Source organism: Tasmannia lanceolata, unplaced genomic scaffold (genome assembly GCF_043159265.1).
Source record: "Tasmannia lanceolata isolate RefF3 unplaced genomic scaffold, GAP_Taslan_0.1 ptg000019l, whole genome shotgun sequence".
Lineage (NCBI taxonomy): Eukaryota > Viridiplantae > Streptophyta > Magnoliopsida > Canellales > Winteraceae > Tasmannia > Tasmannia lanceolata.
The window spans coordinates 16,239,250-16,258,089 of record NW_027518696.1 but is presented as its reverse complement, the minus strand read 5'-3'; the positions used below and the strand labels follow the sequence as shown (position 1 = coordinate 16,258,089).

Below are 18,840 nucleotides of genomic sequence, written 5' to 3'. Positions count from 1 at the left end.
AAAAACATCAGATCGAGATAAACATGTAACTTCAAAATTTAGAAAATTGCAAATTAATGAGATAAGTAAGTAAATAGAAACCGTAAAGATGAATCTCACACCAAAAACCACCATCATAAGAAACCAAAAACCAAGAAGTTTATATAGTAGCTACTTATAGAAAGCATTAGTTCATCTACAACTCCTATTACCACAGAGTATCTTAGATTGGGTTAAAAGTTTTAGACAGAGATATAGGGTCCATAATACACCTCAAAATAAACCAATCATCAGTATAATACAGTTGTGAAACCCTAACCAAATCCCCCTAAAATAGAGAAAAACACATTAAAAAACCAACATCACAACCAAAAAATCATTTATAAACAATATCAGTGGAGAACAATATTGATTGAAAAAAATCAGTTGAGAACAATATCAGTTGATGACAATATCAATATCAGTTTAGAACAAAATCCATAAACTCATATTGTTCTCAACTGAAAATAAAATCCATCAACTCATATCATTTGTGAACAATACCGGTTCAGACAAAGTAAAGTGATTCTTCGCTTAAAAAACCCCATAGACCCACAACTCCAAACAGTAGATGGAAAAATCTTTGCTGGTTTCATTGCGTGTAAGGAAGTAATTTACTTTGCTTAAAACCCCATACCCCTATAACAGAGCTTCTATTATGTCTATTCGACATAGATTTTTTGTCAGGCATTTTTACAAGTAGATGAAGCTGACATTTTTACAAGTAGTACATGTGACGCATGTAGATAATCTTGACCATTCATATGAGCAACATAATGTGTGGGCCATACACGGGACACCACACAACTTAAAGAATCCTAACTATATAAATAGAGTATTTCTAATTAATTCCATCTTGAAAAACCAATACATCATCAATAGCCCATAAAAAAATTCCATAGACAACTAACAAAAACATATTTCAAATTAAACAACAATAGAAGTAAGAAACTCAACACATTCAGATGACATAATTTATCTCATCTCCTTTCAAATTTCAGAATAGTAGTTCAAAAGGGTTTAGATTAGGTGTCTGTTTGGTTTGGTTGATTGGGAAAGCAATGCCCCATGCTTTTCTTGTGACATGTAAGAAGACTGAAATGCCAAAGACAGTGAAAGGCACTCTCATTTTACAAAATCCCAAAAATAGTTTCTTGTAAAATAAGCAAAATATTTATAATGCAATGAAATGATGTCCGGGCAGTTTGAGTAGTTTTAAAATCTTTCATCAGCTGCTTTCAGAAACCTACTAAACAAAAGCATGAAATCTGTCTCCTCTGCTGTGTTATATACAGATACATGCACAAATATTCACAGAAAGGGAAGAGAAGTTGACCAAAATAAAAGCATGAAATCTGTTGCTAAAAAGATTGATGACTATTGAGAGAGATATATACAAATAAAAAAAGCAATAGAGAGAGAGAGAGACGGTTTCAGAGAGGAGACGAAGAGAACGAAGGAGATCATCATTCCTGTTCTTCTCTCTGATTCGTTCTAAGAGAAGAAACCCTAGTTATTTTTTGGGTTTCACCCTTAACTGGGGAAGGAGGTGGAAACCCGAGAATCTAAGGCGAGGAAACGAGGGCGAGGAGACGAGATTTTCCGTAAAAATCCAAAAGCAGTGAAGAGTTGAGGCTAGGGTTTCAGAGAAAGAGAGGAGGGGACGAAATTTTTGGGTTTTTCTCTTTCGTTTTGGGCTTTGCTCGATGCCCTCATGTTTTCTACATATGTATGGCTGAGATGAGTTTAATCTAAGGGTTGCTGTTAAAAGGCGCCACAGGGGTTACTAATGTGCAGAGAACTCTCTACACACATGTGTAGAAACCGTTTTCACACACACACACACACACACACATACACACACATATATATATATAGAGGAAAATGATTGTGAGCTTGAAGTTCATATAGCTTATATGAGCTTGAGGGCCCAAACACATGGGTCCCACATTTTTTGTGGTGATCCAAACCATTCATTTGCAAGGCCCCATCATAAATAGGGTGTGTACCAAAAATCAACTCCATTGGATCATCCTAACCCCTCCAAAAGCGGAGGGCAAAAATGGGCAGATTTATGGCAACGGAGTCTGTCTATTTTGCCATCTACTTTTGGATGGGTTAGGATGATCCTATGGAGCTGATTTTTTGTACACATCCTATCTATGTGAGGGCCTTTCAAATGAATGATTTGGATCATCCTAACAATGTGGGCCCACATGTGTTTGGACCCTCAAGCTCATATAAGCTATATGAGCTTCAAGCTCACGATCATTTTCCTCGTACATACATATATATGTGTATATATATATATATATGTATATATATATATATATATATATATATATATATATATATATGTATGAGAAAACGGTTCCTACACATATGTGTAGAGAGTTCTCTACACACTAGCTTAAAATACAGTGGGGGCCCACATTGTTTGGGTGATCCAAGCCATCCATTTTAAAGGCCCTCACATAGATAGGGTGTCTACAAAAAATCAGATCCATAGGATCATCCCAACCCTACGATGTGTGGAGGTAAAATGGACGTCTTTAAACCTTCACAAATTAGTCCATTTTTTGCCTCCACAGTTCGAATGGTTAAGATGATCCTATGGATCTGATTTTTTGTGGACACCCTATCTATGTGAGGGCCTTAAAAATGAATGGTTTGGATCACCCAAATAATGTGGCCCCCCCACTGTATTTTAAGCTAGTGTGTAGATAACTTATCTACATGTGTAGATAACTTATCTACACATGTGTGTAGGAACCGTTCTCTCATATATATATATATATATATATATATATATATATATATATATATATAGAGGAAAGTGAAGCTACACCGCCGGTGTAGCTAACTTAGCTACACCGCCGGCTTAAAATACAATGGGCCCACATTGTTTTGGTGATCCAAAGAATTCATTTGATTGGCCCTCACATAGATAGGGTGTCCACCAAAAATCAGCTCCATAGGATCATCCCAACCCTACGATTTGTGGAGGCAAAAATGAACGTGTAAAAACCTTCACAAATTTGTCCATTTTTGCCTCCACAGTTTGAAGGGTTGGGATGATCCTATGGAGCTGATTTTTGGTGGACACCCTATCTATGTGAGGGCCAATCAAATGAATGGTTTGGATCACCAAAACAATGTGTGCCCATTGTATTTTAAGCCGGCGGTGTAGCTAAGTTAGCTACACCGGCGGTGTAGCTTCACTTTCCTCATATATATATATGAGGAAAGTGAAGCTACACACTTAGCTACACCGCCGGCTTAAAATACAATGGGCCCACATTGTTTTGGTGATCCAAACCATTCATTTGATTGGCCCTCACATAGATAGTGTGTCCACCAAAAATCAACTCCATAGGATCATCCCAACCCTTCAAACTGTGGAGGCAAAAATGGACAAATTTGTGAAGGTTTTTACACGTTCATTTTTGCCTCCACAAATCGTAGGGTTGGGATGATCCTATGGAGCGGATTACAGTGTCATCTTCTTCGAGGGGAGAAGAGATCGTTCGTGGGAAAGACATGACTAATAGGGTTGAAGAGAGGACTTGACTAATAGGGTTGAAGAAGACAACATGACTAATATGATTTTATTTTCCAATATTTCTTGATTTTTATGGATGTTGTAGAAGAGGACTTGGCGGAAAGGCGAGGTTACGATCATCTTGGTGTATGAAATTAGGTTTAGGCAGTGTTCTTCTGTAAATAGATTGGAAATTTTTAGGAAGAATCAAATCATGGGGGGCATCTGTTGCAAGCCATCTTTTATAGAAGATAGTCAGGAGAGTCCGAGAGAGAGGGCATCGAACAAATTGCCGTCGAATGAGCGGATTACAATGTCATCTTCTTCGAGGAGAGAAGAGATCGTTCGTGGGAAATACATGACTGATAGGGTTGGGGTGCTTGAGAAACAAGGGAATGGTTATGCTCATGTGGACCGCACATTTCGAGAGGAAAAGGGAAAAGCAAGGATATATTCATCACACCACTCCCTTAACCCAACGGCCCCAATCTCCCATTACTGATACGATCCATCACACCACTCCCTTAACCCAACAGCACAGCCACAATGGAATAACTCCTAAATCGTAGATGATGGGTTCGAAAAGTAACCTAGGGTTTGCCTTTTATTTTAGTTGGATTAGGGTTTGCCCCCAAATCGCAGATGAAGGCAATTCTCATATTTTTCTCCCGCAATTCCCATATACTCTTTTGCTGATTATGTTCTTTTGTTCTGGTTGTTTATTTTTTGTGCTCAAAATGGTAGGTTTGATTTTTTTTTTCCTTGAATTTGGTTTGGGTTTAGTTTCATGTGGTTTGGATTTTTTTGTTCTTGAATTCGTTTTTGCAAAGGGAGTTTGGGTATCAATTCCCAAAAGAAATATATCGAAAGGGCATCTAAAAAAACACCAGGGTTGATCCAAACCCTAGTGTTCTTCTTCTGAATTAGGAGGGCATCTAAAAAAACCCCATGTGTTCTTCCTTCGATTTCTTTCCCCATTTTTTAGACGCCCTCCAAATTCAGGAGAACCCTAGGTTTTTTTTCTTTTGACGTCCTCATCAATATGTGTGTGGTTTATAATTATGGTGTACTTTAAACTTTCAAAAAAAAAAAACTATGGTTTACTTTAGAATCACCATGAAATGTGTCATTTGTATAAGTTTGGAAAGCTTAATTAATGGCTTCGTCAAGTAATAGTAATGCGTTATTGATTTCTGGCTTGACGCAAAGTAAAGCAGAGGGGCTCGCAACTTTATTAGCTAGAACTACAACCTTTTTAACTTCTATTTGCTCGGTAGAATTACCATTATCTAGTCACGAAACAGGAACCGTATCTCTTGTCGGTTCTCATCGCCTTACAGGGCACAATTTTTTAGGCAGAGATGTGGGGGTGGGGGGGAGCCAACCAATATGAAGAGGTAAGGGGAAAAGGGCTCGAAGAAATTGCCGCATGAGGAACTGTCTAGATAGAATTCCGGCTCCCGCGTGGTGAAGAGGGTAACCAAAGTCACGATCAGAATAACTGGTAGTTCACTGGGTCTATCTTTTGCCCAGAGGCGACTCCAGAACCCATTTTGCTTATTCAAATTCTAATTTACCTTTGGATACAAATCATGAGTGTGTATAAGCCCTTCTCCATCCCGGGAAAAGCAGCGAACTCTATAAGCTAGGGCTTTGTTCACCTTTGAACACGAACACCCAGTTGCTTCCACTTTTGGATCTACTCTTTCAGATCCTGAGTGCCTATAAAACTCAGTCCTTTCCTCTCCTTCGCTACAGTTTGCCAATGAAATGGGTTCAACGTCCAATTATTCAAACAAGAAGAGGATGAATCGAAAACATAGTCTCGGTTCCTAAGAAAGACGGGTGCGTCAGAATGCGTGTTGACTTTAGGGACCTGAACAAAGCCTGCCCCAAGGACAGCTTCCCTCTCCCAGCAGTAGCTGACCAAGAGTCAGCGAAAGCAGCTATTGATCGACGGACCGAGAACAGGACAAAACTTTGCACCCACACGAAAGGTGTAACGATCTGGGCACTGTCCCTTTCTATTCCTCTATCTCCCGGATCCGAGAAGGTCCGTGATTAGACAGGTCTTTATTGTGGCTATAGGTGGCTTGCTTGTAGTCTCCCTCATCCCGATCCAGTCGACTCTTGTCTCATATTGAATATTTGACGATATATTTTGTATCTTGCTAAAAAACCGAAGGGTGGGTGGGTGGGTGGGGTGGGGGGTGGGGGGTCAACCTCTAGGTTACTATAGCTCATGGCATGTCTTTGTCTTTGCTCTGACGCATTATATGATTGTCTTAATACATGTGGGTTAAGAGTACCCTCCAAGTACTGTCAATGTGGAAACAGAGTAGCTCTCAAGATTACCCAGACTGATAAGAATAATAAAAAAGACCCCGTCTTTTACACTTGTGCTGGATACACTGTGAGTAAACATTCAATTAGTGTAATTTTGTTTGTTGCTAAAATTTCAAAATTCTATCGTTTATACAACACGCAGGAAGGCAACATGAAGAAGTGTAATTTTTTTGGCGGCTGTGACTATGATTTAGACGGCACCGAATTTGGTTCCAATAGGGACTCCAAGATTGATAATTACTCATCTGCAACATTTGGAGGATGAGATAGACACATTGAAATTGCTCTTGCAACATGGACGCAAAGACTGCTTCAAAAGAGTCGAGAATGAAATTAGGATGATTAAAGTAGTAGGAATTGTGGGGTTTTTGTTCTTGTTTTTTTGGTATCTATTTTGCATTGAGTTAGAACTTGAAAGAATTTTGGATGAATGCGTAATATACTGGCTGAAATTTTATGATTGAGAATGGGTCAATTTCTACTCTTGAAACTTGTATGAAGAAACTCTTGTTAATTGTTTTCTCTTGTTAATTTTGGGTGAATGCTACTAAATCTGTGCCTGAGATGAGCCTAAGGGGCTAACGACTGGAGTGAATTCGTAACAAGGTAGCCGTACTGGAATGACATTTCTCAACTAAGAGAATTAACAGGTTTTTTTTTTGAACGGCAAAATAATTAGCAAGAAACTCTTCCTAGCATGTGCTTGCTGCATGCTTGGTTGTCCCATCAATGGCTGGCCAGCAAATGCAAGGTTAAAAAACAAAAATTTAATCCAAACAATTACCATTAGAAGTCCACTGAGTCGATGGCTGATCATCTGATAAGTGATAATTAAATAATCTATGAATTTGGATCATAAAAAAGAAAAAAAGAATACCTGTGAGTAATCTTTCTTGCTTTCCTTGCTCTTGGGATCTTCGGCCAAGGGAGAGAGGTGAGACTTCTTCTCTTTTAACCCAATCAATCTCCCCTTCTCGTTTTTTCTTCTCCAAAAACCCTAGCGAGAGATCTCTCTTTCCTCCCTTTCCTATTTCTCCAAATCCGAGAGAGAGAGAGAGAGAGAGTCTCTTTATTTTACGTTCTTTTTGCCTGTTACAATTATCAAACAGCTATCAATAGCCAATCAGAAAAGTTTAAAATGGAGATATGTCATTTTCAAAACAAGGGAGTAATGACATCATCTCCCACATCCAGTGTTTGTGGCACTTAGGTTTTATGATGTTGCAGATGACCGTTTTCAACCCTGTAACCTTTTTTTCAACCCTGTAACTTTATTTTTAGCACAACCCACCTGTTAAAACATTCTTTTTAAAAGTGTAAGCTTGATTTTGCTTGGTCAAAGCTTTTATTCCTTCATCATTCAACTTGGTTGCATGGCTTACATAATATTATTTAGGACTGGGTTGGTACTGTCTGGATTACTTTGTCTTTGTTTTTCTTCTCGGCAAGTCTCTCTCTCTCTACTTGGAAAGGCTGCCAATGTGAGGCTATAAATCTTATTTGGATAGGCTGCCTACTTGAAGCTATAACATTTTTCTTCTTCTTTCCACTGAGAGTCTTTCTTCATTTTTCAGGATGCCCAGAGGGAGATGATGATGATTTGGATCTCTTTGGTGATGAGACGGAGGAGGAAAAGAAGGTGGTAGAGGAGCGCGAGGCAGCTGTTAAAGCGTCTTCCAAGAAGAAAGAGAGTGAGTTTTTTAAATCATAAGTTGCTGGATTTAATCATCAATTATCTGGCATATGCTTTTTTTTTGTCATTTGTATGACGTGCTGTTAGAATGCGAGAATTTTATTCCAGGTCTTGCATATGTGTACGCTTGTCTGAACAGGATTGATATAGAATGACGTTAACTGTAGGAAGGAAAAAAATAATAATCTAAGAGTTGATATGATGTAAGCTTGTAGCTTATATACCCTTTCGTTTTTCACTTCCACCCTGCCTGTTCTTCACCAAACAAGGCCCTCCTGAAGCTATGAACTGGCTACGACAGAGAATTTGTTGTTTTCTATTTTGTGTGAAGTTAATAACATCATTCCTGCTTTTGAAATGCAGGTGGGAAATCTTCTGTTCTTTTGGATGTGAAACCTTGGGATGATGAGACTGACATGAAGAAGCTTGAAGAGACTGTCCGCAGTATTCAAATGCCTGGCCTCTTATGGGGAGCATGTATGATTCATTTCCTCCCCATTTAATCACATTTACCTTTTTAACTTGGGGTGCAACTTTGGTCAGGTCGGCTTGAGCTTTTGCTAAAAGATGAATTGGAATCGACCCAAACCCAATCCGAGTTTATGGTAAAAGCTCAACCCGAATTCCCCAATTTTATTTTATTTTTTGAAAATTGACTTTCTTTATTCCAAAAAGTTCCAAATAAGGGACAAGTTGTCCCCTAACAGGCTACAACAATACCGCTCTCACATGCAGTAGGATTAGCTTACATGTCCGTTATATGCTACCCATCCCCATTCCCCATTACATTACCCAATAGCCTAACTTGTATTGGATCGAACAAAAGTGCCATATTTGTTGGCCCCACCCAGTCATAATATGTGTCTGCTATGGCGCACAAACTTCTCCACCTCATCCCAGCTGGCGATTTTGATTTTTAAAAATCCCGCTCGAAGACCTAGAGCTATGTGCGCCCCTAGCCGTGTACGGTAGCCATTTCTTCTAACGTACGTTACGCTATCTTCTTCGGCTTCATTTTCAGAGAGAGAGAGAGAGAGAGAGAGAGAGAGAGAGAGAGACGGTTAGTCTTCTCCGGCAACTATCCCCGCCGGCCACCACCTCCTCCAAAAATCTACCCGAGCTGCACCACTCCTAGCCGTGTACGGTAGCCATTTCTTCTAACATACGCTACACTATCTTCTTCGGCTTCATTTTTAGAGAGAGGAGAGAGAGAGAGAGAGAGAGAGAGAGAGAGAGAGAGAGAGAGTCTTCTCCGGCAACTATCCCCGCCGGCCACCACCTCCTCCAAAAATCTACCCGAGTTGCACCCCTATTTTTTAACAAAATCAGCTGACTGAAAGAGATAAACATTGACCATTGTTTTGGTGTGCAGCGAAACTTGTGGCTGTGGGTTACGGCATAAAGAAACTGCAGATCATGATGACCATCGTAGATGACCTTGTTTCCGTGGACACCCTCATCGAGAAGCAGCTCACGGTTGAGCCTGCTAATGAATACATACAGAGTTGTGACATAGTTGCCTTCAACAAGATCTAAACTGATGCCTTGGTAGTAATCTCTTTAACATTCCTCCACTGTTTACTAGCCATTTTTGTAGGGCAATTTAGTTTTGACGTTGTAGTCTCTATTCCAAGTTATCTTGTTATCCCATAATATTTATATCCCATAAAAGCCTTTGATGGAATATCAGGTTGAAGGAAATTTGATGGTCCAAGTTATAATCCAAGTCTTGTGGGCATGATCAATGTTCCAAAATGGGTTCCCTTTTTGCTGGCAGTTCTTTGCATGGAAAATACTTACAGAACGGGGCTCCATTGTTAAAATAAAAAACTACTGTGGTAAATGACCAAAATACCATTATTTAAGTGTTAAAATCTCAATTAAAATACCATCTCCACTAAAGATTTCTCTGCATGCGTTACTGCAATTGGAGTTTCTGCTTGGCATTTTAATCCAAAATTGATCTGTTAAATAAGGGCAGTTTGATAATTTTATCCCTAGTTTTTTCCCAGAATGGAGCCCCATTTTGAAAGTATTTTTTCAATGGTCTACTCTCTGAACTGGACAGCTGAATCAGTTGTTGGAAGATTAAACCCTGTTTGTTGATGGTGAAGGGCCCAGCCAATAATCGGTTGGGGCGTTCACCATCGGTTGTCACAATCTGAAACGAAAAGGGCCCTAGATTTTGAGAACCGATTGATTGCAAAACTGATTATTCGACTCAAATTTATGTTTATTTTTTAGTCCAATAATCAGTTGGACTTAGAATCGGTTCTCAAAATCCAAAACAGACATGGCCTTAGGTAGAACCGAAAGCACGGCTTGTTCCAGCCAAATGTGCCGGTTTTTATCTGAGACTTGGATCAAACGTGGGTTAGTTGTGCTGGTTTTGTCATTGAATATGAACTGTTCCCATAGTTGCAAAACTTTATTTAAAAACTTGTTTTGATGGCCTGCTCTTTTAAACTTTACCCCCACTACATTTTGTAAATGGCAAAATTTTAAACGTACTAAACCCCTTTTTTTGTTATTTGACTGTTTTTGCTACATGTGTTTTTAATCCACAACCATATCAAACCCGAAATTTTCCTGTCCCATTTTTCTGTCCTTGTTAGATGTTAAAATTGCATGATTGGTGTGATTTTTGGGCTTTAAGTAGACTGACTCAGTTCAGATCAATCAAAGCTGGTATCCAATGTGCCCCTCATTGTAGAACAATGTGGTGCCCTACTAATGCATTCCTTTGTAGATTCCCTGCTCTGTTCTGTTTAATGACTTATTTCTTTGCTTTCATGTAGTTTCTCCTTTCATTGACTGAATTCAGTTCCTACTGTGTATTTAGCTTAGCTTGCCAACCTATAACCATTTCAGCAGCTTGAAGAAACTGACAATTTATCTGCTTGGGGGTTCCAACAACGCCATGTTTGGATTGCAAGATTTTTCTGGAAAAGATTGGAAAGGAAAAATATGTCTAATTTTTCCTAGTTTTTTTACACAAGTAATGATAACATGAACCATCCCTATTCAATTTTTATTTAGAGGGGCCTAGATATACAAAAAATTTCCAGTGAAAATTCCCATCAGGAATGATTTTCTTGCAATCCAAACAGGGAAAGAGGGGTTTTTGTATGTCATTGCTTGTGAATTTTCAGGAGTGTGGATTGTGGGCACATATGCTACTGAAGTACTCACTCACAAGTCACATAAGTCACGATGTAGCAAAATGTTGCTCAGCAAAGAGCATGCTATTAGAAATTTATAAAAGGAATCTGTAGCGTGTTATCCATGCTACACATAGGGGGAAGCCCTCTTGCTTTTTAGGGGGGCAATTGAGAAACCCAAACTTTTGGTTTGGTTGAGTTTTTACATGATGTTGATGTGTGTTAAATGATGTTGGTGTGGTATTTTTCAAAAAAATGTAGCGGGGCCCACTTCATAGGATGATCCAAAACCATTCATTTGTTGGGCCACAACGTAAATAGGCTATACCCCGAAGATCATCTCCATAGGGTGTTCCTAAGCCTCCAATCTATGTGCAGTCCCTCTACGCAATAGTAGGTTAGGATCATCTATGGAAATGATCTAACCCGTATAGCTAAATTATGCTGTGGCCCAACCCGGGAACCCATATTTCCAACCCAACCCAACCCAAATTCCAACTTGGCGGGGTTCAACCCGAGGAACAATTTCCTCAACCTGACCCAACCCAAACTGACCCGATTTCCATATTGAATCGGATTTAGACCATCTAAATATGTTGGCCCCACTTGTACTTCTGCTGCCAGTACTTTTCCTCAGAAAATATGCACGGATGTCATATAATTCATCTAATTAAGACAATAATGGATTCAATATAGAAAGTTAGAAATGAAAGGTAAATGATATAGTGATGCACTAGTTTCTAGTCAAGGCACTAATGGATCTAATATAGAAAATCATAAATTAGGTGCATAAATGTAGATTGAACACTAAAATTTGTGGCTTTCCCCAAAAAAGTCTTAACTATTAAAAGTCTAAAAGCAAAAGACTAAAAGTCTAAAACCATAAACATAACTAAAATTTGAAAAGAATAAAAAAAACTTAGCAGAAAATGGTCGGGTTACATTTTGGGCCGGGTTGCCCGATACCCCAAGCTGAACCAACCTGATTTTCCCAACACGCAACCAAACGGAACTAGGAAAAAATTCAACCCAACCAGCCCAAAAATCGGGTTGAACCCGACCCGAGTTGCACTCCTAAGAAATTTGGTTTGAATATGTTTGTGGATAATGCATTGGTGGGCATGTATGCTAAATGTGGGCATTTGCAGACTGTGCTAGAATTTTTTGATAATAAGATAGAGCGAGATGTTCTGTCCAGATTTTAGGTTCAAAACTCTTAGGCAAGGTTTTAAATTTCGGTTTCGGGGGTAATTTTAGCCGAAATCCCGAAATTTCGGTAGACGCGGTTGAAATGTCGTTTTCTTGGGCCAAAATTTTGATAATTTTGGCTGAAATTTTGTAAAGGAATAAAAAAATTAATATTTTTTCAAAAATTTCGACCCAAATTTAGTAAATTTCGGCAATTTCGGTTTTGGAACGTTTCGGTCCTCACCGAAATCCAAAATTTTTCGGATTTCGTCCAAAATTTAAAATCTTGCTCTTAGGCAATTTATGGATTGATGTGTCTCAAAATCTCCTACATTGGTTGATCCATCTAAGTTTAGGTAACTTTCTTGTTAAATGTGGAATTTCTCAGATTGAGGAGGATCCAAACTATAGAATGTAAAATTACATAAAATTATTAGATGTGAACCAAACTATAAAAAATGAAAATCCATATGACAATAATTTTCTTTCCTTAGATCCAAACATGGCCTACGTGCGCATAGATTTTGAAGAGTCCCTTCAAAAGTTCAAGAGTTGGAAAATCTCTCATGTACCAAGGGAAGCAAATTCTGCAGCAGATTTTCTTTCTAAGTTTTAATGCCCATGTAAAGGAGCTAATTCTTATTTTCCTTTTTCCTCCTACTTTACTAAATATTGTACATCATGGCAGTTAATGGAGGGATTATGTATAGGAGTGGCAAAATTGGCTGAACCGAACCGGAACTGAGCTGAAACGGAACCGAAAATTCGGTTTCGGTTTGGTTAAACCAAACCGATTCAAATTTCGGTTTGGTTCGGTTTGGGGATCAAACCGAACCGAAACCGAATATTTCCAATGATTATGAGTAAGGGGTGGCAAAATTGGCGGAACCAAACCAAAACCGAACCGAAAATTAGGTTTCGATTCGGTTTCGGTTTGGTAAAACCAAACCAAATCAAATTTCTATTCGGTTCAGTTTGGGGGTCAAACCGAACTGAAACCGAACCATTGCTACCCCTAATTATGTAAGACTGTAGCCTTTATTTTTATTTTTTTTAATACATCTGGCAGGAGTTCGACAAACACCATATTACCTATAAAAAAAGGGTCTCATGTGTTAAACTTAGTGGCTCGAGAGTAAGAGGAGGTAAGGCTTCAGTCTCACAATAAAATCCAATGGTTCCCAAAGAGGCTCCTAAATGAGATACCCTTTAATAGAACCTGCTATGTTTGAGTCCTAAGACAAAATACCCAACACCAACCAAAGTAATGATTTTTCAAAGACAACCTTCATTTGATAGAAAAAGTTTACCTAGGGTTCCAAAAGCGGCCCCAAGTGAGATATCCTTCAATCGAACCTACTGCGTTTGAGTCCTAAAACAAAATACCCAAGACCAACCAAAGCAATGATTTTTCTTAAACAATCTTAATTTGATAGAAAAAGTTGTTTTCTGCACTGATCAGAATATTCAATCTCTTCATGAAAGAGAATTTCAGAACTCCTTTAAATCCCAACTTGGCATCATACTCTAAAGCTCATCTAACCATGTGTATTTGGCATATTTTCTACTCTCAACAACCTCCCTTATAAAACCAAAATTTCCAAAAGAGTGATCCATAGTTTCTACTTCTACTTCTTTCCGTTACACAAAGGCCAAGCATTTTCCATGATGAATTAATTTCTCAAGTGGTGAGAGAGGCGTAGGGGGCGGGTGGGAGAAGGAAAGACTTGAAAGTGGATGGATGTGCACAGGGTGAGAAGTGGCTAAAAAACAAGGAATCGTTCCTCTCCTACCCTCCCTCACCAGTGAATAAGTTAATATTCTAGGGGGGGGGGATTTCATGATAGCTATACATGCTCTAAACTTCTACAAAATCTAGAAGAAACCCTCACTTAGATTCGTAGTATAATTTAAGGGGCACAATCTATTTATGTTATGGCCCAACAAGTGAATCGTTTGGATCATCATATGAAGTGGGCCGTACAATACTTTTTCTAAAATACTGGACTATGCGGCCATGTAGCATATAAAATCTCTAAAATTGCCTACACATGTAACATTTGAACCCAAATTCTTTCTGTCCTAGAACATGTCTTTATGGTGAGTATACATTATATGGTGCCCGAGCCTGTAGTCCAGTGCAGGGGTAAGACAGAAGTACCCCTTTGATATTAGACCCAACAACAGCCTCTTAAAACACATTGAATGCGGTTTCATGACTTTCAACTAATTGGGACGCCCTTTCATCTTTTTTATGCAAGGACGCCCTTGAGTTTAGCATTCCTCAATAAATAAATAAATGTACAATGAAGCCCACATCATAGGATGATCCAAGCCATTCATTGGTTGGGCCATAACGTAGATAGGTTTTTCTCCTTAAAAATCATCTTTATAGGATGATCCTAACCATCTGATCTATAAAGATTTATAGATCGTGCAGTCCCTCTATAGATTGGAGGGTTAAGATGATCTTATGGAAATAATTTTCGGGGTACAACCTATTTACTTTGTGGAGCAATAAATGAATGGCTTGGATCATTCCATTAAGTGCTTCAGAATGTACTTTTTGAAAAGAGAATTAATCTGGGGCATGCATGCACGAGCAAGCCCAAAATACAGTGGGGCCCACATTGTTTGTGTAGGGATTTATCCGGGTAGAACTCACCCCTAAAAGCTAGCTGTTAGAGGGAGGGTGCCCATTCCCATATAACCCCAACAATCTCCCCCTCTTCCACCGAAGTGGGACTATTCACTTTACCGATGTGGTACTATTGTTGGAAAGTTGGCTTGGGTGGGAAGGCAATAAAGGCAAAAATAGAAATTGCCTTTTGTGTATTTTTGGAAAACCCTAGTATAGAGAGAAGAGTTTTTTCTCTCTAAGGATGTGGCAAGAGAGTTGTTGGGGTGTGTCGGCTGCCCCAAAGGGTAGAGAGAGAGAGAGAGAGAGAGAGAGAGAGAGTGGGAAAGGGTTTCTTCTTGGGTTCCTCTCAGGGTATCTTCTTGGGTTTTTTCTCTTGGGTTTTTTCTCGAGTTATCTCTTGTGTGCGATCTTGGGTTGAGAAGCAAGGAAATGGTCAGGGTATTGGGTTTTGGTTTAATCCATTGTAATCCTTGTATATTATTTTTCTCATAGTGGAAGATCATGTTTCTCGCCCGTGGAGTAGGCTTGGCCGAACCACGTAAAATCTTGGTGTTCATTGTTAAGACAATCCGCCGAGCATTCCAATCCGACTGTGCACAAATTTAATGAAAAAATAAAATAAACCAAACAAGCCACAGGATGAACACCGAGATTTTACATGGTTCGGCCGAGCCTACTCCACAGGTGAGAAACACGATCTTCCACTATGAGAAAAACAAATACAAGGACTACAATGGATTTAACCAAAAACCAAAAACCCGCAACCCTTTCCTTGCTTCCCAAACCAAGATCGTACAAGAGAAAACCCAAGAGAAAACCCCAAGAGAAAAACCCAAGAAGAAAACCCATGAGGAAAACCCAAGAAGAAAAACCCACTTTCTCGTCTTTTCCTCTCTCTCTTTCTATTTTTCTCTCTCCTCTCTTTTTCACTCTCTTTTCTCTAGCCACACAAGAGACACTCACGTCTTCACTTTTATACTTAGGTTTTCTAAGAAACCTAAAAGCAACACTTGCTATTTTGGCATATAGACCAAAAGGGAATAAAACAAGAGAAATACGATACTTACCCTTTTTGCCTTCTTACCTTCCCACCCAAGCAAATCACGTGGGTGGGAAATAAGGCAACTTTCCCAACATTCATGTTGTGGCTTGCTTGTTTATTTCACTTTTTCGTTTAATTTGTGCACGGTCGGATTGTTTTGCCCGGCGGATTTTCTCAACAAGTGGTATCAAAGCTGTGGTTAGAGCGATAGTCGAGGCCGGGTGGAGTGGTCTTGGGTGTTGTGGTTGGATCGCGGTTAGAGCAATCTTTGGGAGTAGAAAGATTGTCCAATAAAGACTCGTGTTCGAGGTGGAGCGCTACACCCTGAAGTGTGGAGTAGTTTGAGATGGCGGTAAAATCAAGTTCTAGTCAATTCCGCATCAACAGATTTGATGGAAAGGGCAGTTTCACCCTATGGCAGATGAGGGTGAAGGACATCCTAGTTCATCAGGGCTTGGCTAAAGTGTTGAAGGGAAAGGATGGGAAGTCGGAGAAGATGACGGGTGCCGAGTGGGAAGACATAGAGTCGAAGGCGGTCAGCACGATTCAACTGTGTCTGGCAGATAGCACTATGTTTAACGTTATGGAAAAGGAAGATGCGCCTAAATTATGGGAGAAGTTGGGAAAGCTTTACATGTCAAAAAGCTTGGCCAACCAGTTGAATCTGAAGCGGCAATTGTACGGGCAGAAGATGTAGGTCGTCAGGGATCTTCTGGAACACATTACAGTGTTCAACGGGCTTGTGGATCAGCTCCACAAGGTTGATGAAAAGTTGAAGGAAGAAGACAAGGCCTTTTGCTTCTTACTTCGCTTCCTGATTCGTATGACAACTTTATTGTATGGTAAGGATATGATATAGTTGGAGAAAGTCACGGCGTCACTTTTATCGAGTGAGATGCGAAAGAAACCTATTATTGGTGGAAGTGAAGAGCACGGTTTTGTTGTTCATGGTGGGAATAAAAAAGGAAGGTCATTTGACAACGGATCAGGAAAAGGCAGGTCATGATCCAGGGTCGGTGGAAAGGGCGTGCAATGTTACCGTTGCAAGGAATATGGTCATATCAAGCGGGATTGTCCAAAGTGAGCTGATTGGGTGGAAAATGGTGCTACAAATATTGTGGTGGCGGTAATGGATGAACAGAGCGAAAGTGGTTGGAGACGTTCTCACAGTCTCCTCAGGTAATCATACTTCTCATGATGAGTGGATTTTAGATTCAGGGTGCTCTATTCATGTATGCTGTAGGAGAGAATATTTTGATACATTCCAAGAGACAGGGACGGGTATAGTGTCCTTGGGTGACAGATCTAATTGTGATGTCACGAGAGTTGGAACGGTGAAGATCAAAATGTTTGATGGAGTATTTTGTACTTTGGGTGGTGTGGGGTATGTCCCAAAGCTACGGAAGAATCTAGTATCACTTGGCCGGTTGGACTCCAAGAGTTGCAGGTTTTCAGCTGCAGGTGGAGCCATGAAAATCACACACGGCTATATAGTTCTGATGAAAGGAGAGGAGTGTAGTGGATTATATCATCTGGTCGGGGAAACGGTGACTAGTGTTCCTAAGATCTTGATGGCTAGTTGGAAACAAAGCAATTGTGTGCGCACACATAGTGGTTCTTTCGTAGTTGGTGTAGAGACGGGTTTTCAGGTTGCAGACGATGGTGAGAAGGTAACAATCCTGCGTTGGGGAGGATGGATCGAGATCCCTCTCCAAGGTTGACTAGGTGAGTGAACGGGTTGGCAGCTACACATGTGCATTGGCCGTGTTGATCGAATCATGAGGAGTCAGAACCAAGGTGATTCGAGGGTGTGTAGCTGGTACTTAGGAAGGCTACTGGTGGCTTGCGGCAATAGCGGACCGGTAGCGACATCAACGAAAAATCTTCAGGTGGCTCGGAAATAAGCCAAGGTGGAGATTGTTGGAAAGTTGCCTTAGTTTTCATCCACCGTAGGTGGCTTGGGTGGGAAGGCAATAAAGGCAAAAATAGAAATTGCCTTTTGGGTATTTTTGGAAAACCTTAGTATAGAGAGAAGAGTTTTTTTCTCTCTAAGGCTGTGGCAAGAGAGTTGTTGGGGTGTGTTGGCTGCCCCAAAGGGTAGAGAAAAAGAGAGAGAAATAGAAGGGAAGAGAGAGAAGGAAAAAGAGGGAAAGGGTTTCTTCTCGGTTTCCTCTCGGGGTATCTTGGGTTTTTTCTCTTGGATTTTTCTCGAGTTATCTCTTGTGTGCGATCTTGGGTTGAGAAGCAAGGAAATGGTTCCGGGTCTTGGGTTTTGGTTTAATCCATTGTAATCCTTGTATATTATTTTTCTCATAGTGGAAGATCGTGTTTCTCACCTGTGGAGAGGCTTAGCCGGACCACGTAAAATCTTGGTGTTCATCTTGTGGCTTGCTTGTTTATTTTACTTTTCCGTTTAATTTGTGCACGGTTGGATTGTTTTGCCCGGTGGATTTTCTGAGTAGTTTGGGTGATCCAAGGCACACCCTTTCTACGCAAAGGCACATCAAATGAATTGTTTAGATCACCCAGAAAATGTGGGCCCCAATGTATTTTGGGGCTGCCCATGCATGCATGTCCACTGTTTTATTTCTCTTTTGAAAAATAATAGAATTCACGCTCGCACACCCTATAAAGTCTCAAACCGCATTGCTGAAATTCGGTTTTGTTTGGAACAATAAACCTCTCTTCTATTGCTCGAATTAGGGTTTTTTGTCGCTCGAAATAGCTCGAATCAGGGTTTTCGTTTGTAACATCTTCCTTATCCAACCTACAATTTCTTCCTCCAAGTATTCATGGATTCGATTTTTTACTTCTTGTTGTGATGAGTTAATGTTGGCTTCAATTTAGGGCTCCAAGTTCTTGGTTTTTAGTTTCATGGGTTCATTTTTTTTAATCCATCGAGATCTCTCTGTTTTAGTTCTTGTTTTATTTCCATCGAGTTTTTAAGTTCTTGTTTTGATGAGTTAATGTGGGTTTCGGTTTATGGCTTCGAGTTTGAATTTTTTAGGTCTTTCTTCCATCTCAAGCTCGATGAGTTAACGTTGAAGGTTTTATTTTGGGATTTTCATCCATCTCCAGTTGAATGTTTGATTTGGAGGTGATTTAGGGGATTTTATCATAGCAGATTTTGATGTTTTTTTTCATGCCAAGTTTTTGGTGTTTTTGTAGAGGGATTGTGTTTCTGCTCATAATTGGATATGTATTTCTACT

General features: G+C 39.8%; 1 protein-coding gene across 1 annotated transcript in view; it reads left to right on the top strand.

Annotated features, from left to right (window-relative positions):
- The window catches only part of LOC143852996 (elongation factor 1-beta 1-like), a 31,114-nt gene extending 21,937 nt beyond the window's left edge, over positions 1 to 9,177 (top strand). The window contains exons 4-6 of the mRNA XM_077362689.1: positions 7,491 to 7,596; positions 7,962 to 8,075; positions 8,971 to 9,177. Coding sequence (XP_077218804.1) covers positions 7,491 to 7,596; positions 7,962 to 8,075; positions 8,971 to 9,134 — 384 coding nt within the window. The 3' untranslated portion in view covers positions 9,135 to 9,177. The remainder of the gene's footprint in view (positions 1 to 7,490; positions 7,597 to 7,961; positions 8,076 to 8,970) is intronic.
- The last annotated feature ends 9,663 nt before the right edge of the window (positions 9,178 to 18,840 follow it).